The following is a 25580-nucleotide window of genomic DNA, read 5'->3' as shown; positions in this document are numbered from 1 at the left end:
ACTCCCTCCTCGCCGGCTGGGACGGAGAGCTCGGGGGAAGAAGGCGGGGTGGAGAGCTTCTTCCGCTCTCCACCTCGCCTTCTTCTGCCGAGCTCTCCTCGCCGGTCGGCGAGGAGGTCTGTGGGTGGCGGCGGCGGCGGCGGCGGTGGGAAGGACGTCTCTTCGTCGGCTCTTCAAAAGGCAAGTTACACGCTCGCTTTCACGCCGCACTGGGGTCGCTTAGAAGCGATCTCAGAACGACGTGCGGATTCCCCCTTAGTCCTACTTTGATCAGACCCATTTAAATGAATGGGAGATAAGTTAGTCATGACTAACTTATTTCAATTTGTCTACTTTAAGTCAGACTTCCATGGGATGCAAGCTGGTTCATTATCCAGTGAGCGTCATTGCCACATGAGAATTTGAACTCAGGTCTTTCCACTCTAAGGGCAACACTGTGTCATTTTTGCAGGTATAGCTGCACCACAGGGACATGATTGCTACCACAATCCTAAATATTTGCGCAGGGATGTCATGTTTTGTGAAGCTCCACAGCCATAGCGGCTGACATGCCTTCATCTCTGGTACTTGTGGTTCTTAAATTTGTGGTTCTTAAATCTGACTAATTAGGTCGTGTCCTAATGAGTGGAATTATCATTGTTCTTGGGCTGAATTCAAACTAAGCTAAACCCACAAACACTTTAGCCCATTAGTCAGTCTTACATTAGTCAGTCAGTGATTTCACACACACACACACACACACACACACACACACACACACAGATAGAGCAAAGGAAGCTGTGTGGATCACAGCATCATTGATATCAACGGGACTAAAGCATGACTTATAGCTTCATCACACCAGGTAACCCTGTGCAATTACTGCGAATTGCGTGCAAAGGACTCCGAAGTTTTCCAGTTTATAATCTGCTTTGACTGTGAAGTACTCCCATGCATCCTGCTTTAATTGTGCTTCATATATAAAAGAACCGACCCATTTAACTACCTCTTTAGGAGCGAATCTTTTGTTGTTTTCTGAGCGGCCACTGGGGGCGCAGGAGAATGATTTGATATGTTTAAAGTACAAATTAAACAAATGCTTACATCTGCGTAAGTTTTAAAGATAAAGACATCAAAATTGGCACAGTAATAGATATTAAGGAGGGCTTTAAGCATACCAAATTTGAATCAGATTGGTTCATCTGTTGATTTTTTTAATGATTTTTTACATTTCTCCCCCTTAAACCCTTTCCTGGTATGCAAAGGATCTTAGGAGCGCTGCCGCCCGGGGTGTGATTTAACTAACAACAACAGCTTTATGGTATGAGGATAATTCGAGGGAAATGGGTATGTGGGATGAAGCCCTTAGTCTGGATCCAGCCTCTTGTTATTCTTATTAATTCATTGAGTGGAAATCATAAAACAAGAGGTTCATAAATGCTTTGTGCTACAAAATGTAGCTATATTTCCTATACTCTTACTCAGATCCCTGGAAAACAAAAGACTTTAATAGCCTTATGTTAGGGAAATACAGAACTGACCAGGAAAACTCAAGCAAATAGCAAAATCACTTGGGCCAGCTATGGACCCTATTCAGGGAAGAAGCTTCTCCCCTCCCCTCTTCCTTCTCATACCTGACTATGCTATCCATCTGCTCTGTTGGCACACAAAGCATCCTTTTGCGCATGCCAGGGCTGGAGTCCAGCTATTTTAAAGGATAGGGTAGGCCCAACAGATCTAATTATTATCTTGGGGCCATTTACTTCTGCTAGGTTCACAGAAAACAATCGAAATGTATAGACTATTAATTTTCAGTATTGAACATCTGTAAAATGGGTACTTTCCCCCAAGCCTTTCTTATGAGGCAACCTAGAAAATTGTACCCATTTTACAGATGCAAAATTCCTTTCTTACATGCTACATACACACATGTTTATATGTTTTCTGACTTGATGCATTGTCTGTGGATGTGAGTTTCTTAGCACTGCTCATATTTCTGCTTTTTGTTTTGTGTTTGTAGCACATCATAGTAGTGTAGTGTAGATGGATAGTAATGGCCCTCATATCAGCTATGGGGGCTAACTTCTTCTTAAATTCGAATTCCATCCCTGGCACATGCAGGGCTTGAGCCAGCAATTGATCTGTGCATTGATGCCTACTTACACACACAGAAAACACCCTTGCTGGTTAGTGAGAACAACCCTTGTCCAAGCAAGAATAATCACTCTGAACTCTGATTCTTGAGCTTTCTTGAGCTTTAAAGTAGAGTTTCCTTCTAACAACAAGAAATGAGAAATGGTGCCACTTGTCTGTTGCTGAGAGAGGAAACTCAGCATGTCGCTCTGTACTTTCAGGAGCCAACGAAGAGGCATAGACCTTCTGGACTGTCTGCTCTAACAGCCTTATATCAAGTCATACTGTCTACCCCAGCATTGCCCAATCTGGTATTCACCATATGTTTAGGATTGCAACTCCCATCAGCTCTAGCCAGTATGCCCAATGGTCAGGAATGTTGGGCGTTGTAGTCCAAAAGACTTGGAGGGCATGTGTATACTATTGGTGCAGGGCAGGGGGGAGCTCCAAGATCCCAGGCAGAATTCCTGCTACTTAAGATGTTTAACCAGAAGCTCCTGGCAGTTGTACTGCAACCTTCTCAATGCTCTGCCACTGAGACTGAGCTCTGGCGACCCCCTCTTCAATATGGCAAGATGTTTAATTATGGGATCAGTACCATGGGAACATACAACGGATCGCACAAATGTTTCCCCCTCCAAATTTCCTTCCTGTGTATTTCGTTGTCCTTTCCACTTTTTGCAAGGCGTCATCCAATAGCTCTTTAAGCAGGAAATGGCTTACTCAGTTATCAATGCATGTGAGCGTTTTACTGGAATGCAGCGCCCTGGAAAAATCGATGTGAGTGCTATTGATTGCAGAGCTATCTCTAGAGCAAGGCAGACAGCAGCCTAGATAGCCGTTCAGCACAGGATCTGTGTGAGGATTGTATTTCTGTGCTTAATGGATGTTGGGAGACACTCTCTCCATTTGAAAAGCCTCTTTCTTTCTCCTTTCCCCAGTGGTGCCAATTGGATGCTTATGTGCCCAGTGTACTTAGCAAATCATGGATTGGGTATATTTCCTATGTACTAGCCTCTTATCAAATAATAATCCTCCATTACATACACACACATACACACACACAAGCAAACCGTGATGCTCTGGTGCAGAGTTGAATAAAAAGCTCCGAAGGCACGTTCATGATCATGTGGACACGCTCAATTAGAGATGCATTTTCAAATCGTAATGGTTGTAAGCAGCCCTGAATAGCGCATATGCCTTAGAAGTGTGGGATCTCAATTCTCTTATAAAATAAAAAATACAATTTCCAGTGCTAGACCAGATGCTTGCAGTGCAACTGAATGGACTCCCATGAAACAGTCCTGAACATTTTTTAAAAGATGCACAAGCAATTCCCTTGTTTGACCCAAAGGCCCTTGATCCTCTGTGCTGCTCCAAGTGAACATTTGCAAAGGGCTGATGCTTCACACGTGCTTCAAGCTTGTGTGTGCAAAGCATTCACAGGCACTGGAGTACCTGCTGCTGATGTCTCCACCTCTCTGTTCTGCTGCCCTCCAGTGGGGGGGAGGAGGAGGAAGAGGAGGAGGAGGAGGCAGTGGTGGCGGCTGCCGTAGTGGTGTAGGGCCAGACGGAACTCTAGCTCCTTAGATGAGCTCCTTTCCCATCAAGAGGCACACTGGGACATCACACCTAGGAAGAAACGCTGGCTACCATCACTTCTCCTTCGTCGCTCAGTTACTTCCTGTTTGAAAACAGGAAGTAAACAAGGAGCACGAGGCCCATTCAGTCGGGCGCTCTAATCACGCTGCTTTTCCCAGACACAGCAGGAGAGAGCAACAACTTCGGTTTAAAAAATATTTTGTCGTTTTTCTGGCTTTTCTTGTGGCGCAAGGAAGGCTAGAAGGGGTGGAAGAGGCGCGAGAGGCAGACGACGTCATGGAAGGGACCTCCGAGGAATCCATGAGTGCCCAGTAATGAGCGTGCAATAAAACACTCATCGGATGGAGCTCTAAATTCCACAGAAACATAAGGATACCCATGCTGGATCAGATCAAGGATCCACCTAGTCCAGCATTCTGGCCCGCATCTTCTTGCAAGCAACACTCTTTTTTGTTATTTGTGATATCGCCAGTCATTTCCCTACTTCCAGGCAAGCCTCTTTTTGGGTGGTCTGCCATCACATGGTGTTACAGCACTCTTCCCCAACCTGGTGCCCTCCAGATATTCTGGACTACAACTCCCAGCATTCCTAATCATTGGCTATGCTGGCTGGGGCTGATGGGAGTTGAAGCCCAAAACATCCAGACGGCACCAATTTGGGGAAGACTGTGTTAGACAGTAGTTGGAGCAACGCATCAGGGCATGCCAGGTAAGAAGAACTAGCCAGCCGTGTGGCAGCCTCCAGAAAGCTGTGTATTACAAGCAGCTTCTGCTTTGAGTGCTGCCCTTGTACACAGGCTAGCAGGACCTCTGAAGAAGAGGCAAGAGGCAGGGCCCAAGCCTGTTTGGAGTGTCAAAAGAGCAGAATGGCCCATCACAGGCAGTTACAAAGAAGAGCTCTGTTTGTACAAGAGATTATGAAAATACTTGCTATTCACATTCACTTCAGGCGAAATGACCTGACGCTGAATTGCTGGGAAACACAAAACTGAAATGAGAAGGAACAGGAAACAGGGTGAAAAGGTGAAGCATGCCCATATTAGGAGTCCCTAGGTTAACCCTATAGGGATCATTTCACTACAGGAGTCTCAAATATAGTTCAGGTTATGTAGGTGTGTGTGTGTGTGTGTGTGTGTGTGTGTGTGTGTGTGTGTGTAAGTAAGTAAGAAATCTTCATCCATCCATCCATCCATCCATCCATCCATCTAGTTTTCTATTTATCATCTTCCATTCATGTCTCAGAAGCATTAAAGGGCATCCTCATGACATCCTGCTACTGGAAATAAGTACAATATATCATCCTGTTTCTCTGTGATGCCCCATTTCTACTTCAAAGAGATCAACAACAACAACAACAACGGGGGAGCAATACCTTGCTAGCAGATACTCTGACATGTTTGCAAAATCTGAAACTGTCTGTCTGACTAGGAAATCATTGGGGCCAGCTCAGCTGCAGTCAACACATAAGAAAAGGATCCATGTTGGAAGCCAGGGTTGCCTTGGCACTGAGATTAATTTGTTCCTGAATCCATAGTACATAGGCAGAGCTTTTCTATATGAGGTACTTATTGCGCTTTTGTCATTTCCTATTCATGTTTGTTTACAGGTTCTTTAGACAATGATGTGACCCTCTAGTTTTGCTTAGTTTTTGAAGAGCACTTTTGGCAAGTTGTTTTTAGAGCAGGGAAAATGTGATGCTATTTCTGAAAGTGAAAAAAAAGCAGCCTTTTCCACTTATCTATCTGCACTCTTCTGCTATACAACACCTAGAGGTTATGTAGTGGAAAAGCAAGAGAGGAGTCACTCTTTGTGTAATGCTCAGCTGTCAATTCTGTAACAAAACTGTAAAAATACAGCAGATTAACAGCCTTGTGTAGAAAAGCCATAGAGACCAAAAACAACAAAAACAACCTGCAAATCAATGGATTATAACCACCTCTGGGGATATAGTGGAGATACTGCCTTCCATGAATGGAATGGAATCTTTCGGTCCAATTCTTTATGCTGAGTTGTCAAAATAAATCCAGTTATAAAACAAGTATTTGAAACAGTGAGTTAAAGAAAAGAAAAGAAAAGCTGGTGTCATGGAACGGTTTACCAGAGAACATGAACCTAAACAAGTAAAATAGAACATTTTAGGAATAAAGGCAAACCTGAAGACTTGTCAGAGATGTACAAAAGAAGTTAATTTAAGTCATAACCTGAACAGTAGTTTTAGCTTCATTAATATAAAGAAAATATAATGCATTCAGACATTATTTCTTAAGCACCGTTAAACCTTCGATGTGGCAGCACCCTGGACAGAGAGTCCACTCACACATTACTGATAAATATAGATGTTTGGTTAGGAATGCTTCAAGATTACTTTCCATTTCTTTGCTATCAATATGACAACAACCAATCACTGTTAAAATGGATTCCTTATCTTGGTTAGAATTCAAAAGAACTTGGGCTCCCTCTAGTCGTTTGAGGGTTTGTTACACTTCTACTTCCTGCCTCTCTCTGCAACAACTCAGAGGCATCTGCTTATAGGTAGAGAAAGGCCACGCTCCCTCCTGCGGTGAAGATTTGCCACTCACACCCTATGGAGTTTGGACGGAACAAGTGGTGAAGTGATGTCATCATCAAGACACACTCACCCCCAAGTGAATCCAGGGGTGAGACTTAAATCTGTACAGATTAACATGCTCAGGTCTTTCTTGCCAGACCGGCGTGACAGATTTTGCCCATTTGAAATGTTTTCAGCCCTATGTATTGGAAGACTTAAGATGCCATTTGTATTTAACCTCAAATATTATTAAACCCAGGGACTTGAGCCCAATCTGTCAGATGCATGAAGAGAGCAATGAAAATGATGGATATAAATCAAGGTTCAAGTTATATTTTAACTCTAAGGTGGGGAGTCTCTAACCCCACACGCCTCCCATTCTGAATCACAGCATCTCCTTTATGGCCTACGGTGGCCACTTACACATCACTAAACAAAAGAGGACAGAAAACCTGCCTTTTCACCAGGTTCTCTATATATACAAATGACACCTGCTGAAATTCCCTTTTCTATGCAACTGTTAAAGATACAGGAGCCCTGTCCTCCTTTTCATATGGTCACCCTAATACTGCCTTGCACAAAAATTGCATATGGTAATTTATATGCATATATGCAAATTTAGAAAGAATATACTATAGAGATACAATAAAAAAGCCCAGGGTGGAAGACTATAACCAGATGACCTCTGGTCAGTCTGCTGTTCAGGAGCATTTCTACACAAGGCATTTATTGGGCACTCATGATTCCTCACTCATAGTAGTTTGTGGGGGCTTTATACAATCAGCCCTGTTCAGTTGCCATGCCAAGCCATAGTTAAGTTGCTAACCCCTTTGCAGTAAATTGTTAGTGAGTGCATTTAAACCATGGTTATGTAGCCACCATGGTTTAGGAATGGTTCACACAACACCCTAAGTTATGGTTCACATGACATGCTAAGCCATAATGTTTAGCTCAAAATGCTTAACCACCATGGCTTAGCATGTTGTTTGAACAGGGCCAATGTCATTATCCTCCAGGGCTTGTCCCATTGTTTGCCAGCATTTTAGCATCATCCCCTGCCACCCACCAATGAGAAAAATATGGTATGGTATATATGTGAATGACGACATGAAACCGTAGTGTATTTGCACAGTTCTGATATACCACAACACCACCTAATGGTTGTGTAACAGAACACATATGAAAGCAGAGAAAGAAAAATCCGGGGTGGGTAGGTAGGTGGGGTGGGCGGAAACTGCTCAGAGGAGCCAATCTTAATCACACAAAGAATGCTCCAGCAGAAGCCTTGGTAAAGTGTGGTTTAAAAGCTGCATGTAGAAAAGCCCTAAGTGCTGTTGATGGACAACTTCAAGGCCCGGCTCTTCCTTCTGAGGGTACTTTGTCTTTAAACCAGACCTGGGCTAGATTAACTCTACTGCTTTATAGCGGTATTGACGTGCACTTATAACTGTTGGGGCCCAATCCACATCCCATATACCGCTTTTTATTGCACATTTGTAATAATTCGACAGAAGGTGTAGATCTGGCCCCAGACTTGACATCCCTTTGGACAGAGGTCTCTCCTCCGTAATGCAGGGCACAGGGTCACCATTCCTACCATTCCTAGTTCTACGTAACAATTAGGCTTAAAGAAGAAGCTTCCATTGCTGTCAATTGGAGCTTTTCCGAAAGCCTAACTTCCTCCTGGGAGGGAAGAGATAATCTTTCCCTCCCTGTATGCTGCAAGACTGTAGACCCCCTAAAAATTACCTCTCCCCCCTCCCCCTGCCGCCCATTGCCCCGGTGCTTGAGAAATCTCAGCAGAAACAGAGCTGCAGGCGACAATCCGGGCAGGAGCAGGCTGCCAGGCGTCATGAGGTGCAGAAGAGTCCTGGCATCCTAGCAAAACTGGGCCAGTATTGCCCAGTATTGGCAACACTGACTGGCAGCGGCTCTCTACGGTTTCAGGCAGGCGTTTCCCCAGCCCTACCTGGACATGCCGATGACTGAGCAAGGGCTGGTCGTTTTACAGAGTTGCTCAGCGTGGGAAGTGTATTGGCCAGGAGGGAGAGGTTAAACGGGGTCTTCCTCATGCAACGTCACTTTCTGTTCGTCCAGGGCTTAGGATTGCAGCCAAAATCCCAAGTGCACCTTATTGATCGATTTGGGGGCTGCATGGAAAATCTTGTTTCCTTCCCAAATGCTTGAACCCACACTTTTGTTGGATCTTTCTTCAGATCTACTGGGAAGCTGCACAGTGTAAGCCTGCAACTTTGTGAATGGAAATGAACTTTAGATGTGACTACTGACCTCGTACTGAACTTAAGACACACTTTTGCCATGTACTTGACTTCTCTGCAATTTTTTGGAGCATACAAGGGATAAATCAGTACAGGAGCTGGATGGCTGCCTATGCTTTCCTACACACAGCCTAAAACCTTTGAAACATCCAAGCCCTCCTTTTTTCCATGGGGTATTGGGTCAATGTTTCCATGACATTTCCCTCCCACTCTGGCTCACATGGGAATTAATTTAGGAACTATCTATGGTCCATTTGTGTTCAGTGCAAATGCAGCAAAGCCCCAATCCCATATTTGAAAAATGTTAAACTCCATAAATCTACATAGGATTTCTCCCACCCCCACTGAACATTGGGTCTGTTCAGACAACACGCTAAACCATGGTTAGGCTGCTAACCGTTTTGCAGCAAGTGGTCAGTGGGTGTGTTTAAACCATGGTTATGTAGCCACCATGGTTAGGAATGGTTCACACAACATGCTAAGTCATGGTTCACATGACACGCTAAGCCATAATGTTTAGCTCAAAACGCTTAACCATCATGGTTTAGCAGGTTGTCTAAACAGGGCCATTGTCTTCCAATCCACTATCCAGCCAGATATACAAGCATGTGTTGTAATAAATATTTGTTTTTTCTCCAAGGGAATGGAATTATTCTCATTTTATTTATATTCACTCTGTACATTTATTTTTGACATTGCTCTTTATTGCAAGTAGCTCTGCAAATATATCTTCTGGAAGGATGCTTTAGAGGGAGAAATAAAAGAGAACAATGATATTTGTTATTTTTGGCAGAGGGTTGTTTTACTATACTCATGGGATGATTTCTGAGATCTGTCAGCCTTGCTTTTTATATCATATTATTCCATTGGTGCCTTTTAGCAAGTGAAGTATACAAAAAATGTGTTAGTTGTCCGCATTTCTCTCTTTCCCTATTAATTCGCAAAGTACATTTAGTTCTTTCTTAGTAGCTGTGTCTTTCTAGATTTCAACTAGCTTCTCATAACCTTGCTTTATTGCATTTGGCATAATGCACATTTTTACAAAATCCCTTTAGTTCTATTTTTATCTGATGTATTCGGTGGTGTCCATCCACCAGTGTCATAGGCGCCATTGGTGAAATGGATTCCTCATTGCCTCCCTTTGCTTCCTCCCAGTTTTTGCTCTGAGGGTTGAGGAATCTCCACAACAGTTTTGAGAGACACAACCAGGGGGAGAACAGGGAGATATACACACATACATGTGTGTGTGTGTGTGTGTGTGTGTGTGTGTGTGTGTGTGTATTTGTATGTCCAGAAATGTTTACCCACTTCTAGATGAGCTACAAACTTGAAATTTGGGGTGCGGATAGGTCTGCCTTGCTAGTCCCTGGCCGATGGCTGGTTGGCCACTGTGTGAACTTAGTGCTGGACTAGCACCATGTACCTCTGTACAGCACCATGTACATTGATGGTGCTATATAAATAAATAATAATAATAATAATAATAGATGGACCCTTGATCTGATCCAGCAGGGCTCTTCTTATGTTCTTAAGCCTGAACTGCTGATATGTTTGGATGCCATCAGTAAAAGATCTGGCTGTTCAGCCACAAGGCAAACCAGCCTTCCAGCTCAAAGGCAGGCACTTTGTTCGGTCGGGAGAGGTGTTGTGACCACATCATTGTACTGTGGAAACCTCTCTCTCTGCGAAGAAGCACAGGGAGCCAATGCTGTTGTTAGCAACTTTTGAATGTGAGAAAGGGGAATTGAAGCAGGGTCATCCGAAAGAATCAAGTGGGAAATGGCCAAGCCTTTTGAACACAGCCTTTCCTTGTTCTCATGGTTGGTGAGCTGTGGCGGTGAAGACAATGGCTCCGTTGACTTTGCTGGGACTGTGAAAAGGTTGTAACTCCATATCTGTACTTTGGAAGGGAAGTAGGACAACTGGGGGTGAAGGGGGGATAATGACCAAATGGTTAGAAAAACTGTTAATTGCTATTCAGTAATTTCTTGCTTTTTCTCCATGAAGCTGAAAGTACCTTATCATGGAACAAGCTTAGGAGATTCTCAGGCTTGCATGGTTCCTTCTCCTCTGATGCATCCATGAGGAAATAAGAAGATTTGCCTTCTATTTTCAATTAACTGCAGTTTAGCATTAGGTTTAAACTAGGGCTGTGCTCCGCTTCGCTTCGGATTGGAGAAGCGATAGTGAGGTGGCCTGATTCGCCTCCGACAAAGGCAGAGACAGATTGTGTCGGGGAGCTGTGGATTGAGATGAAGCAGATCGAGACCAAGTGGATCCTTTGCCTCGATCCGGAGCTCTGAAAAAAAGGTAAGTGGGGGCTTACCTGGCTCTATCGTGGTCCGGCAGCGGCTTCAACTGAGGCTGAGGATTCAAACTGGAAGACCAGGCACAGCCTGGTGTTCCAGTTTGAATCCTCAACCTCAGTTGAAGCTGCTGCCGGACCACGATGGAGCCAGGTAAGGAGGGAGGGGGGCCTTACCTGGCAGTGGCGGCGGCACAGTCCGTGCAGCAACGGTGGCAGAGCCAGGTAAGGGGTAGGGGGTAGGGTGGCTTACCTGGCTCCTTCATGGTCTGGTGGTGGCTTCAACTGAGGCTGAGGATTCAAACTGGAAGACCAAGCCGTGGCTGCAGCCTGGTCTTCCTGTTTGAGTCCGCGGCCTCAGTTGAAGCCACTGCCGGACCACAACGGAGGCAGGTAAGTTGTGAGGGGGTGGGGGGGCCTTACCTGGCGCTGCGGAGCGGACCATAGGCGGATCTACACGGGGCGGAGCGGACAAGATCCGGAAGTTGCGGATCGGGATCCGGAGCAGATCGGGGGGTCCGTGCACAGCCCTAGTTCAAACCCTGAAATATGGTTAATTTTAACTATGGCTTATTGAAACAAGCCGGCTTCATAAACCAAGGTTTGAAGTTGGCTTGTTTCATTAAACCATAGTTAAGACTAACCATAGTTTATCCAGGTTCAGATGAAACAACAAACTGTGATTAGCCAAAAATGGAAACAAAAGCTTCTAGTCTCCTTGTAGTCACAATGAAGGAAGGGGAGGGGGAATATAGTATGCCTAGGCTCACTCCTGAAATGACAAATCATAGTATATTATTAATGACCTAGTTTCTAACACAAGATTTTGACTGTGTTTAATTATTTTCTTCCTGCAGGATAGCAATTAAAGTTAGATCAGAAAATATTTAATTTTAATTTTCTAGTTAAGTTTTTTTAAAAAAGCTTTAAAGTTAGGGTGACCACGTGGAAAGGAGAACAGGACTCCTGTACCTTTAACAGTTGCATAGAAAAGGGAATTTCAGCAGGTGTCATTTGTATGTATGCAGCACCTGGTGAAATACCTTCTTTATCACAACATATAGTTTATTATTACATCCAAATGAGGCCACTGGTTGTCTCTCATCCAGCCACTGACCATATCCAGACCTACCTAGCTTCCACAAAGTTGCCCTGGGATTGGTCCTATTGCTGAGGGAGGCAATATGAGTGCTTGCCCTCTGCAGAATCTAGACAGGGGCACAAAGATATTACAGGACATTGGCATGATAAAGATGTATTATGTATGCAAGGCTTTCTCTCTGCAGCTTGGGATAATCAATCATGTTTTAAAGATCACAGATGAAGAGCCAAACACCATTCTCTTGCTGGCTTTTTCAGAGCAGCAGGCCACTGAGCTTCATTAGAGCATTTTATATCATGCTCATGACTGGCCACTCACAGATGTTCACAGGTCATTTTGACGATGCCGTCAGCTTCCTACACATCTCCAGCTCCATTCCCCAGTTTTAGCTGTAAAAAAATAAACATCAGAACACCTGACTCTTCTGAGATATATTGGTATTTGTCGGGTTTTCCTGCCATGTACAGGCAAAGTTGCACTATAAAATGCCCACTGTTCCCATTGAACTGGGTGGGCCACACGGTCGCTGCTCTCTTTCTCGTCTAATTGCAGCTCATTGCAAATGTAGAAGAGAAGCAGGAAGAAGAGCCACGTTAAGGGAACATGATTTTTCCCCATCTGAAGGAGCTCATATGTGTTAAAAGATATTCCAACAATGAATGTTGCTGGTGGAGGAGGGTAAACAATGGAGACATGTAGCCAGCAGATTTGCATAACACCTTGTGCCAGGAGCAGATTATGTGAATAACAGGAACTTGGAGTTTCAACAGTATTGCCCTTAAAAGGGTATATATCTATTCTGAACTCATCCTGAGAAGTGAAGCTTGCCCCAGGCGTAGAAATGGAACACTGTGCAATGAAATGCTATGGCAAATTGAGTTGTGCTGTTTAGCTACTGCGGTCATTTATCAGGATAAGCAAATTTCCCCAGTTCTGTTCCAATGTGCCTTGGGTTCTGCTCTGCCTGTCTTCTAGTAGGAATTGCAATTTCGGAATGCCTGTAATTGATTATGGGCATGCACACCCACATTACTAGCATCTGATGAAGTGGGTTCTAACCTACAGAAGCTCACGCTAATTTATTAAAGCATCTGAACAACTAAAACAATTAGTCTATATGTGTGCTACACTTAACCCTTGAACTATTCGAAAGAAAGAATGTGAAGTCTCAACCTTTTTTCCTGAAGAAAGGAAGTCTTTTTCTCAAACTGCCCCGCACAACCACAATTACAGTTGTCAGGAAGAAAAAGATCTTAAATTATCAGAATCCCGGGTTTCATCAATGGCTCTGGAAACTTCAATTTCTGCTACTCCAGCTTCTTCATTCATGGGTGGGTGCATGGATGAGACTTCTGGCTAATTCTCCATTTTTTCTTTAATTGCTAACAGTTAAATGCACAATTTCACACTGTCAGGTTTTTAAAAAATTTAAAATGAATATATATATATATATATATATATATATATATATATATAAACAAACAATTGTTTGCAATTCTCTTAAAGGGAGAAAAAATGGAGAATTTACCTTCTCCCTCATGGACAAATGACCTAGAGTTTCAAACACAAGATTTTGACTGTGTTTAATTATTTTCTTCCTGCAGGATAGTAATTGAAGTTAGATCAGAAAATATTTAATTTTAATTTTCTAGTTAAGTTTTTTTTAAAAAAAGCTTTAAAGTTAGGGTGACCACGTGGAAAGGAGGACAGGGCTCCTGTACCTTTAACAGTTGCATAGAAAAGGGAATTTCAGCAGGTGTCATTTGTATATATGGAGAACCTGGTGAAATTCCCTCTTCATCACAACAGTTAAAGCTGCAGGATCTATACTAGAGTGACCAGATACAAAAGAGGGCAGGGCTCCTGCAGCTTTAACTGTTGTGATAAAGAAGGTATTTCACCAGGTGTTGCATACATACAAATGACACCTGCTGAAATTCCCTTCTCTATACAACAGTTAGAGATGCAGGAGCCCTGTTCTCCTTTCCGTATGGTCACCCTATTTAAAGTAAGCATACATCCTAAAAACACAAATCTGGAAGGACTACAGCTTCTAACACTGATCATTTTGGTCAAACATATCTCATAAAGCAGAACCTCAAAATCTGGACGGGGAGGGGGGAATTGGGCAGAGCCAGATTCCATTATCATAAATGGAGCAACCACCTGAACATATTGAAAAAAGATTACCTATGGTAGGGTGACCATATGAAAAGGAGGACAGGGCTCCTGTATCTTTAACAGTTGTATTGAAAAGGAAATTTCAGCAAGTGTCATTTGTATATATGGAGAATCTGGTGAAATTTCCTCTTCATCATAACGGTTAAAGCTGCAGGTGCCCTGCCCTCTTTTAAATCTGGTCACTCTAGTATAGCTTCTGCACCTTGAGCAGGATCTACACTACTGCTTTAAAACGGTTTATAACAGTAGTGACAACTGTTGAGGCTCAGGACACACTCCCTATACAGTCTTCAAAACGTTTTCAAAGTGTCATATCCTGCTTAGTGTAGATCTGGCCTTGAACTGTGGTGATGAAGAGGGAATTTCACCAGGTTCTCCATATATACAAATGACACCTGCTGAAATTCCCTTTTCTATGCAACTGTTAAAGATACAGGAGCCCTGTCCTCCTTTTCATAGGGTCACCCTAACCTATGGCTGAGCTCCAAAATGCTGCACAGAATGGAACTCCTATTCTGAAAGGTCCCTCTGCCCATTACCACCCCTGCTGCAGAAACATGGGGGATATAACGTATTCAGAGTTTGGCCCACCTAGAACAAGCCTTGCAGTGCCATGCTAGGCATGCCTACTCAGAAGTAGCCCCTGTTCAGTTCAGTGGGACTTGTTCCCATGTCAGTGTGCTTATGGATATGGATGAAGACAAAATCAAGAAAAGGGCTAAAAATAGATGCTTGGGAGTTTCTTGCCTGGCTTACTAACCCAGCAGAGTCTCACCCTTTAAGACTTAATATAGCAAAGTTGAAAATTAAAGTGCTTTTATTTAAGGAGATTTGTTTAGTCAAGGCCAAATGTCCAGGCCATGTTTTTCCATTGTGTGTAGAAATGTAGGTATATTGTTCCCATCAACAATGGTTGGACAAGCCAATGTCTTTATACAGAAGATGAAAAGTGCATCCAGTAAGAGCATCTACTAGGGTGGGGGGGTGCGCCGGCCACAAGTTTCAGTTCGGACCCTAATTTTGCACTTCGGCAAATGGTCCGAAGCTGCCTGATTTGACTCAGATCCAAGCCTGAAGTAAGATTTGGAATGGAGCTTCATATCCCCTATTGACCACCATGGGAAATCCACAGTGTCAGGGATGACACTGGGAATTCCCAGGCTGGGCCAGGACTCAGCCGTCCCTTGGAGAAGCAGCCCCTCCAAGCATCATCCAAGCCCCCTTTTCCATGCACAGAGAGGCGCAATGCAACCTCTCTGCAGGCAGAAAGGCAGGGTGGGCAGAATGTGATGGTGTCGGGGAGGGGATTTGGAGGAGGGCCCCTGCCCCTGGCATCATTTTGCCCCACCATCTGGCCAGGATCTGGCCCCCAGACTAAAAAAGTTTCTATCCCACCCACCCCCTCCCCTGGTTCAAAGGAAATGTTCAGTCTCCATTCTACAAGAAGGAAGAATCAAAGTTAATTCTACCATGGTGCTCTGCTGCCAAATATCACTTATAGGCATGCCACAATTTGGAGCTGTCTGTAGCTCAGTAAGGTACTCAGTTTATTTATTTATTTATTTACCGCTCCCCATTCAGGAATTTCAGAGCAGTGGACAAATCGAATAAAATAATAAAAACAGAATAAAAACACAATTAGGGGAAGGCTTCCTGGAACAACAATGGTTTCAGGAGGCGCTGAAAGGAATACAAAGTTGGCGCCTGCCTGACCTCCAGAGGCAGGGAATTCCTTAGCATAGGGGCCACCACACTGAAGGCTCTTCCCCTGGTGCACTCTAATTGGACAATAGGTCTATGTGGGACCATCAATTGAATGCCCTTCAATGACCTCAGTGACCAGACAGATTGGTAAAGGAGAAGGCGCTCTCTCAGTTATCCTGGCCCCAAGTTGTTTAGGGCTTTGTACACTAGTACAAGAAGCTTAAACCTGGCCCGGTACCTGGTGCAGTTCCCTCAGCAAAGGAGTTACATGCTGAAAAGTGGCAGTTCAATGCAATAATATCCACACAGATCTTCCTCCATTGAAATGAATGGTGCAGCCCTGGTGAGCAGGGTAGCTGTGTAGCTGCCTTATTGCTCTGGCACCTATAAGAAATCTTTTGTTCAGTTCATCTGCAGGTCATGAAAGCTTCATTGTGTGATATGGTCAGGTTCAACACCACTTTTGATTCATTAAATTGATTCGGATGCCTCGGATGTGTATTAAACGCTTGACCTACTCTACATCCTAGATATATTTAACAAGGTTGAGGCATATCATTGAATACTTATTCACTTTCAAATTTCTTCTTCTTTGGTGGGATGGATTAAACCAGATGTCGAGGTTTAGTTTCCCCATTGGAGATTTCATGATGTGTCTGGAAAAATGTCAAAGAGTTGGCCTCATTTGCACAGATAATTTATCCTGAATCTGGAAATAAGCTTTGAGGCTGTGATTTAATCTAAAATGCATTACCCGTTGAAAGTGTATTAGAGCATGCTTACTGAAAATGGCTTTTGCATTCAGCCTTTCTTCATCAACATTAATTGAATTAAATTACCTGCAGTGAAACCAGAGCTTTTGAGAGAAATGAAAGGAGGAACCAGCAAACTTTAGAAGTGAGACAAAATCAGCCTCGCATCTTTATGCATTCTTTCTCGTATTGTGGCACCAGGGACTGCTGAACAGGGTAATTCTGGAGCAGGTGAACCTAAGGGTACAATCTGATTGTTGTGGGGTAGAAGAAAATATGGACCCAGGGAAATCACGGCTGCATTGTGCGGAGACTGGATGTGCGTTGCCGTAGGACAGATGGCAAGAGAAGAGAAACACCAGAAGACAAAAGCAGAAATTCTGAGCAGAATTTCAGTCCGAGCATGGAGACCTCAGCTCAGTAATGAGGAGCGCAGGCTTAGCCGAGCACAAAAGGGGTAGCAGAGCATGAAGAGAGTGACTGGGAGGCAGACAAAGGGTATAGACGGAACAAAACATCCTTGGAGCAAGAGATCTCAGGGCCATATCGTATTATAGCAGAGAAATGTGTGACAGGTTGGGAGTGAATTATGAGTAGGGTAATATCATGTAACTCAAAGAAACCTTTTAAAAAGAAGCATCGGGTTTTATTTGTAGTTGTTCACCAGGTATGCTCACTTCAAGGAACGTTGCCTGATAATCATCATGTATCCAGAGAGAGGACGATCATCAAGTGGCAAAATATAAGAACGTAAGAGCATGAGAAGAGCCATGCTGGATCAAACCAAGCATCCGTCTAGTCCAACACTCTGTTTACAAAGTGGCCAAACAACTCTTGACCAGGGACCCACAAATGGGACATGGTGCAACAGCACCCTCCCACCCATGTTCCCCAGCAACTGGCGTATATAGGTTTACTGCCTCTGGTACTGGAGGTAGCACATAGCCATCAGGACTAGTAGCCACTGATGTGTTGTGTGAAGAAGTCCTTCCTTTTATCTGTCCTGAATCTCCCACCAATCAGCTTCATGGGATGACCCCGGGTTCTAGTATTATGAGAGAAGGAGAAAAAATGTCTCCCTATCCACATTCTCCACACCATGCATAATCAGATTATAAATCAGATTATATGAAACAAAGCTGGGGTGGATGGGGGTGAAATCAAGGATTGAAGATGACAAGAAGCAATGTGGATCAAGACTGGAATCCTATGCACCCAGGGAGAAAGGTCCATAGAACTCTTTCTTCTGAATAGACATGCATTGGATTGCGCTGCAAATGTACCAAATAGAAAACATGTCTGCTCGCTTTGTTTACACTGACTATCAGAATGGCTAAATGACATGGATAAGGTTACATGGATACAGAGAGAACCATTTTTCCAGTCTGCCACACTTCAGGCCATATTACGGCTGGATCAGAGCAGAGGCTGTAGTGTCTGTAAAAGGCATGGGAGGAGACTCTAGGGCTGTCTATACGTGGGGAAAGGCCCACAGTGGCTGCAGATCTGCGCTGCATCGGTTCACTGCGGGGCTTTCCTGTGAAGCTGTGCATTGAAAAAGTTGGGGACTTACCCCGACTTTTTCAATGGGAGCATGGCCACTATGTCTCTTCCGCCATCTGACATTGCTCCGGGGGCGGTTCCTGGTGGAAGGTGACCAGCAATTGGTCACCTTCCACCAGGAAGAGGGCAGGAACCTCTAGTATCCAGATGGCTGCCAGAAACCCTGCACTCCTTCCTCGGCATTGGGATTACTGGATGCCATCACGGGAGCGGAAATCCCTGGGGTTTCTGAGGGAGGCGGTGCCTATTCAGTGCCATGAAGGCAGCCCCAGGGCAGTTTTTCTTCTGGCGAGTTCTTGGCCCACTCAGGACCCAAACTTAACATGACACTGGAGATGTTCCACTGGATAATGCCTCCATACACCTCTAACATCCTGTCTAGTTTGGCCTTTCCTTTAAGCATGTAATGGAAACTCAGCTTTTCACATTCAATAAACATGGCCATGTTCATACACAAGAACAACAAGCTTGACTTTGATTGCTTTATTTGGGCAGCATAGCAGACAAGATTCTGGGTGTGAGTGTGTGTGTGTGTGGTCTTAAAGATGTTATTCCTACTTACAGGGGTTAAGCATCTAAAAAACCAGAATGACTCTGCGTTCCCAGAGGAAGATGAAGGCGTCAATGAAAGAGATGAGGAGTGGAGCCCATAACTGGTACCAAACATCTGTGGGAGATCCTTTATTGTCCATAACTGAACTGCTAAATTTTCTCTACTTACAATGGAACTCTATTGCTTATGTTCCTGACCCAAAGCAGTCTTCAGGTCAGTACTCAAGAGAAGGAAGATTTCACGGTGGAATTTACAGCATCTTGCAAAACCTTATCACTGAAGATAACCATTTCTTTTATAGCCATTTTTCCTTTCCTTTCTTTTTTTTAACGACTTCAAATATGTAGTTTGCAAACATGTTGAGTCCTCTATCTTTATTTCTGCCACAGCTTAAATTCTGAATGTGAGCTGCCGTCTAAGATCAGTTGTAAATAATACAGATTTAAATGCTACAAAATAAAGACAACATACATTTAGGAGAAAAAAAATTGTGTTCTGTACAGTCTTTGCAGCTGGTGAGAAATCCACATCAACACTGATATTCTACACAAGTTGTGGCCCGCTGGCAATAGGTGCACACCATCCGCCATTATTGCACAACTGCCCATAGATGTGTCACCTGCATGGCAAAGCTGTGATAGGGTCATAAAGCTGACAGGGAAGGATGTTTTCCATCCAAATGTATCCTTAGATTTGAAGGATGCTTAAAAAAAATTTTTAGGATGCCCAGAGTTTCTCTGCATCTAACATTGTAGATTGCAACTTATATTGTTTCCTGAACTTATCAAGGTGTTGGTTTAATGCTGCTTTCCCTGGTTTGGTGCTCTCCAGAGCTTTGGACTAAAACTTCCATTAGCCCCAGCAAGCATGACCAATGGTCAAGGATGATGGGAGTTTGTTTAATTATCTGTTACATTTATATCCTGCCTTTTTTCCTCCTAGGAACCCAAGGCAGCGTACCCAATCCTCCTCCTCCCCCATTTTATCCTCACAACAACAATCCTGTGAGGTAGGTTGGGCTGAGAGTTTGTGACTGTTCCAAAGACAACCAGTGAGCTTCCATGGCTGAGTGGGGACTAGAACCCGAAACTCCTGGCCCCGAGGCCAACACTCTAGCCACTACACCACACGGGCTCTCAGTAGTCTAAAAGCATCTACAGGTCAATTACAAGGCGTTGCAGCCGATGTTAATATAACCTAAAACACAGTCGTTTCAATGGGTCTATGTTAAGCAGCGCTAAGTCTGGATACAACTTTTCTAAGTTGCTTTGAGAACAAAATTCTATTGTAAAGTAGCATTAAAAGATGCAGCAGAGTTACAGTCGATTTGACTGTGTTCATGAGATCTGAAACTGAGGGTTTCCCTTCGCCCCCACCCCCAGCCTCTCATGTTTTTACTTGAACAGGAAAATGTAGATTTGTACTTGTTTACAGGGATATGCGTCCCAAGCAAATGTAGTAACAGGATGGTTTCAAGGCCTGCATGAGCTCACTAGCCTGAGCCACAATATGTTTGCTCTCCTAACATTTTGTCTCACAAAGTGGAACTATGATTATGATAAATAAAGAGGAGGGGCTTCTGAGCAGATCAAAACCATTCTCTTGCCTATGGTACAAATGAGTGCAATGGCATTATTTATTTATATGGTGCTTAAAATACCCCTAAGCGCTGTACCGAAAGACCGTCCTCCCGTTTGCAGACTAGGGATCACCACCAAAAGTGGGGAAATAGATGAAGAGGAAAGAAGAAAAGAAAACCTTTCAGATTCCCTACTGTTACAAAGAGGGATTTTCGAACCTCCTCCACAACTATTCTCACCTCATGGAGAGAGAAGTGGGGCTGTATGTTTGGCGTGATCTCTGAAAGGAGAGGGGTTTTTTATAGGGTGACCAGATGGAAAGGAGGACAGGGCTCCGGTAACTTTTGACAATTGTTTAGAAAAAGGAATTTCAGCAGGTGTCCTTTGTATGCATGCAGCACCTGGTGAGATTCGCTCTTCATCACAACATCTTGACCAGATGTAAAAGAGGGCAGGGCTCCTGAAGCTTTAATGGTTGTGATGAAGAGGGAATTTCTCCAGGTGCTGCACACCTGCAAATGACACCTGCTGAAATTCCTTTTTCTCTACAACTGTTAGAGATACAGGAGCCCTGTCCTCCTTTCCATATGGTCACCCAAGTTTTTTTTATTGGTCTAAATGGCTTTATTGGGGGGGGGGCCTAAATTGCCATGCGTATTGCTTCAATTGTGAAGCATACAACTGACATTTCTCTCTTGGGGCCCTATATGGGGCCCTGTAACCCGCTGCACTAAAAAGCGGTAGTGTACATCTAGTCCTTATCAGCTTCCATTCATGCTGTTTGGCTGAACTAGCTAATACAATTGCATGCAAAGCACCGCAATACAACATTGCCCATTGCACAGCCATTCATTTTCAACTACATATGCTCTACAGGGAAGATTTAAGATTGCAAGGATATTCTGCCAAACATCATGGATACAACTCCGCTCTCCACCCCGCCTTCTTCCGCCGAGCTCTCCTCGCCAGCTGGCGAGGAGGTCTGTGGGTGGCGGCGGCGGCAAGGACACCTCTTCCTCGGCTCTTCCAAAGGCAAGTTACATGATCGTTTTGGGGTCGCAGAGAAGCAGCCTCAGTACGACGTGTGGAAGGGCCCCTAGAGGATCATGAGATGAGAGTTTTATCACATGCCCGTTGCTGCCCACTCACAGATTTTCGTGCATCCTTTATTCGCACTGTCCACCTCCCACTTCTCCTCATTTTTCCATCACAAAAAAAGACCTGGAAAATCTGACTTTTTTTAAAAAACAAAAACAAAACTTGCTGCCATTTCCTGCTGTGTGCAGGAAAACAGCACAACAAAAACGCCCACTGAAAGGGCCACGTGGTCGTTGCTGCTTCCTCTTTCTCTGCCCATGTAAAGAGATTGTCGCTACTGTGGGATTGCAGCAGGAGGCCATAGTGATTGTAAGGAACCGCGAAAATCCTACCCCACCCCCCACCCCACCCACCCCGGTCTGGTGATGTTCCTGCACTACTACTTTATAGTGGTATTGAAGTGCACTGATAACTGTTGTAGCACAATCCACATTCCATCTATCACTTTCATAGTGTTATTTCCTCCTTTGTAATCCACACTTGTAATGATTTGACACAAGGTGTCAATGGCACGAATCCATATGTTCAGAGCCCTTGAATCTGTTTGTCTCAATGCATATTAAGGATGCTTGGAGTGAAGGCTGTGGCAGAAATTTAGAAAAGAGATTCCCACTGATTTCCAAAGAAATTTAAGTGTGCGCTTAAGCCTCTCCTACTGAAATCAGTGGGACTTGAAAATGTTTAACTTTGGCTGGATCGTGCCTTTTGTCTTTCTTTTTCTACCCTTTTAAAAAAAATTGAGTGGGATTTTGTAGTTTCCTTAGCAGTGAACTAGATATGTTGGTTTCTTATTACACATTCCCTAAAGCATAAACTCTGTTCTCCTGTGTCTCACTAATCATGCTAATTATACTGCCATATGTCGTTCTCGTATTTCTTTTCCAGTTCTAATGGGACCCTGATTCCATCCTTTGAATATGTCATTTGTTTATTACATTTATCAAGGGTTTTGACATTATATGGGCCTTTTAATTGCTTTTTGAAACACTCAGCAGAATTACTATTAAAAACTGACTTAGGGGTCAGTAATAATAAATATAAATAATATTTGGATTGAAGGTGGGGTTTTTCTTCTTCTTTTTGTAATGTTCTTTTACTAAACTTCTAATTTACTGAAAACGTCAAGGGTTGGATCCAGACTTAGTCATACCTAGAGTAGATCCATTGAAATGTGTGTGTGTGTGTGTGTGTGTGTTAAGCCATTCATGACTAATTTAGGTTCCATTGATTGCAATGGGTCTACTAAGTATGATTAAATCTGAATCCAAACCTATGTTTATTATATATCGCCAGTCCTTATTTTTTATTTTTTTATATACATTCCATGTGTGCCCTGAGATAGCAAGCACAATCTAGGGATAGCAGCAGATCAGGGCCCATTTGTGGACAGACTAATGAGAGTATAAAAAGGCAGAAAGAAATAAGTATAACTTAGAAATATGACAAAATAGAAGTCAAATAGAACATTACGTTGGAAAGGCAAGAAGTAAAAGTTAAGTGCTTAACAATTTTTTAAAAAATAATTTACAAATATGCTCACTTCAGAAACACACACATGTACACACACAATGTCTGAGCAAGTGGCTGGAGCTCAGTGAGTGCCCATTGCACATGATCCAAATCAGGGGAGTAGACTTCTCAATTTCCCAGGGGGCGGGGGCATGGGGCTAAACCTGGACAAGGGGGCTATGCTTATTTGTTTGTTTATTTTTTTTTTATTAAATTTATATAACCCCCCCCCCCATAGCCAAAGCTCTCTGGGCGGTTTATGTATATACATACATAAATATTTGTTTATATTTATGTATGTATATATTTCTATTTATATTTCTAGAAACCATCCTTCATCAATGGATCCTAGAATGTTTGAAGACACTTTAAAATAACAAGTACTCAACAAAAATATTACATTTTAATTCTAATATTATGATAGTTTATACACTACCCCACCATCCAAAGGCCCATAGAATATACCATCCAAATTGAAGGAAAGGAACCTCTCACTTGAATCATTGCTGACTCCTAGAGGGACTCCCGCTTTCGCTGACGTTTTCTTGGCAGACTTTGTAGCGAGGTGGTTTGCCATTGCCTTCCCCAGTCGCAGTTACCTTTCCCCCAGCTAGCTGGGTACTCATTTTACCGACCTCGGAAGGATGGAAGGCTGAGTCGACCTGAGCCAGCTGCCTGAGAACCAGCTTCTGCTGGGATCGAACTCAGGCCGTGGGGAGAGTTTCGGCTGCAGTAACTGCCGCTTACCACTCTGCGCCACACGAGGCAAGCTGAAGCCCAAGATAAAAATCAACAAACTCTTTTTATGGATTTAAATAAATTTATTATAACTAACCAGAGGGAGCACTGAAGGGTAGATAACTAAACAAAGCACCAAGCAGAAGAAATACATTGAGGATATGCACTTCTAGGCCCCCGGCTATACAGAGGCGCTTTGACGCCAGGAGGTGCCTTGCACCCACATTTGCCTTCCTTCCCGGGGGTTGCACGGGAAGGGAGGCAACTGCGATTTTTCCTGGAGGTTGCCCGGTCCTCCACATATTCAGACTCTTTAAAATTTTTGGAAAAAAGGAACTGAGGGGGGAGCAAAGGAACGGGGCCATCCCTCCCCCCTTTTAAATTTAAACAGCCAAATCTGTGCAGCTCCGCATGGAGATTGCCCGGTCCTCCCAAGTAGATTGGAGGTTGCCTGGTCCCCCCAAATTTATATTTGTTTCTGTGGAGCTCTGCAGATTTAGAACATAAAATAAAAAAAGGGGGAGGAACGGCACTGTTCCTCTCTTCTCCCCCCCCCCCCCCGTTTTTATGTTTTTTAAAATGGTTTTTGGCTTTTTTACAGCCATGGAGCCGCCTCCACTGCCAAAATAGGTGGGGTAAATGCCCAACTTTTTTGGAGCAGATTTTCCAGGGTTTGCCCCGGATGGCTTCTAATTTGTGGGTGTGTCAATTGTCCAAAGATGCAAAAACGCACATTTTCAGCACAGTAAACAGCTGTACGGACACCCCCTAGGATTCTTCCACACTGAATGTATTTGTTCTGATTGGTGCTGCCTGGATGATTGCCCCCCAAACATGTAACAGCTGGTTGCCTGGAGGGGGCTTTGCCAATTCTGGGAAATCCCTGAGGGGGCTTGAACACCCCCAGCCCCCATAGTTTACGCCCCTGATCCAAATGGATGGTTCTGTCAGGAACTGCCACTCCTTGCTCATGTAAGCACCCAGTTTTGGCACATTCCTGGATTTGAGTGTCTTCAGTAACAGCATTTTAACATCCAATGGGTAGGACCTGTTTAAATGCATGAATGATTGCATTGCTTCATCTGGGTAATGTTTATTACATTCTTTATGGGGCACAAGGAAAAAGTAGACACACACCAGGGAGGCGGGGGTAGGGATGCATTTGCTGAGTTAAGGCACCATCCACGACGTACTGCTTGTGTAACATGCTCCTTTAATGTAATGGAGCTTGACCCATAGCAAAGCATACATGGATTTAGCTTTGCTGAGCAGCATCATTACCACATTGCATTTTTGTTGTTGCTGCTTAAAGATGTACCTAGGTGGTTCTAAAACATAAATTTCAGGTTATTTAAACCGACGGGCCCTTAACATTTCTGGGAAAACCTGCAGTGAAGCACTGCTACACTTATCAATGGACCACTAAGCTCTCTATTGAGATGACATTTTCCAGGTGAGCATCAATAAAAGAAGAAGAAGAGCCATTTATGAGCCATTTTAGTGTCATAAAGTTCTCACATATGCTTCTTTAAGAGCTTCCTGTTCTTTAGTATCACTGTAATGCTGTCCCTTTCCAGATGTTATTGAGGTATTTCTTTGCTCTTCAGCAGTTAGAAGAACAACAGAGGGTTAGATAAGGAAGATGTATTTAACCGTTGACTAAAAGAGCAACAACCATATCCAAAGGGGAGGAAGGGCACGGCACACACACACCCTGGTTCTGTTACATCAGCAGGACCCACAGCTAGCACAACAGGAACTAGTGGCTCCTGAAACGACTCCGGAAGTGTGGAGAAACACTCATTTCCAGATTGGGACATGTCAGCAGAGCTCCCTTCTGGGAGGTCCACTAACCTGCCTAGGGTGACCACATGAAAAGGAGGACAGGGCTCCTGTATCTTTAACAGTTGTATTGAAAAGGAAATTTCATTTGTATATATGGGGAACTTGGTGA

The 25580-nt window shown here is 43.7% G+C and overlaps 1 protein-coding gene across 2 annotated transcripts in view; it reads left to right on the top strand.

The window, feature by feature from the left end:
• Positions 1-19529, top strand: part of PPP1R1C (protein phosphatase 1 regulatory inhibitor subunit 1C) — a 51127-nt gene extending 31598 nt beyond the window's left edge. The window contains exon 5 of one of the 2 annotated variants that reach the window (XM_063118592.1): positions 18713-19529. In XM_063118592.1, the coding sequence (XP_062974662.1) occupies positions 18713-18801 (89 nt within the window). In that variant the 3' untranslated portion in view covers positions 18802-19529. The remainder of the gene's footprint in view (positions 1-18712) is intronic. The other variant, XM_063118593.1, reaches the window with a different exon arrangement.
• Positions 19530-25580: the final 6051 nt, after the last annotated feature.

Source organism: Elgaria multicarinata, chromosome 2, assembly GCF_023053635.1.
Source record: "Elgaria multicarinata webbii isolate HBS135686 ecotype San Diego chromosome 2, rElgMul1.1.pri, whole genome shotgun sequence".
NCBI lineage: Eukaryota > Metazoa > Chordata > Lepidosauria > Squamata > Anguidae > Elgaria > Elgaria multicarinata.
This window is presented reverse-complemented; position numbering and strand designations above follow the sequence as displayed.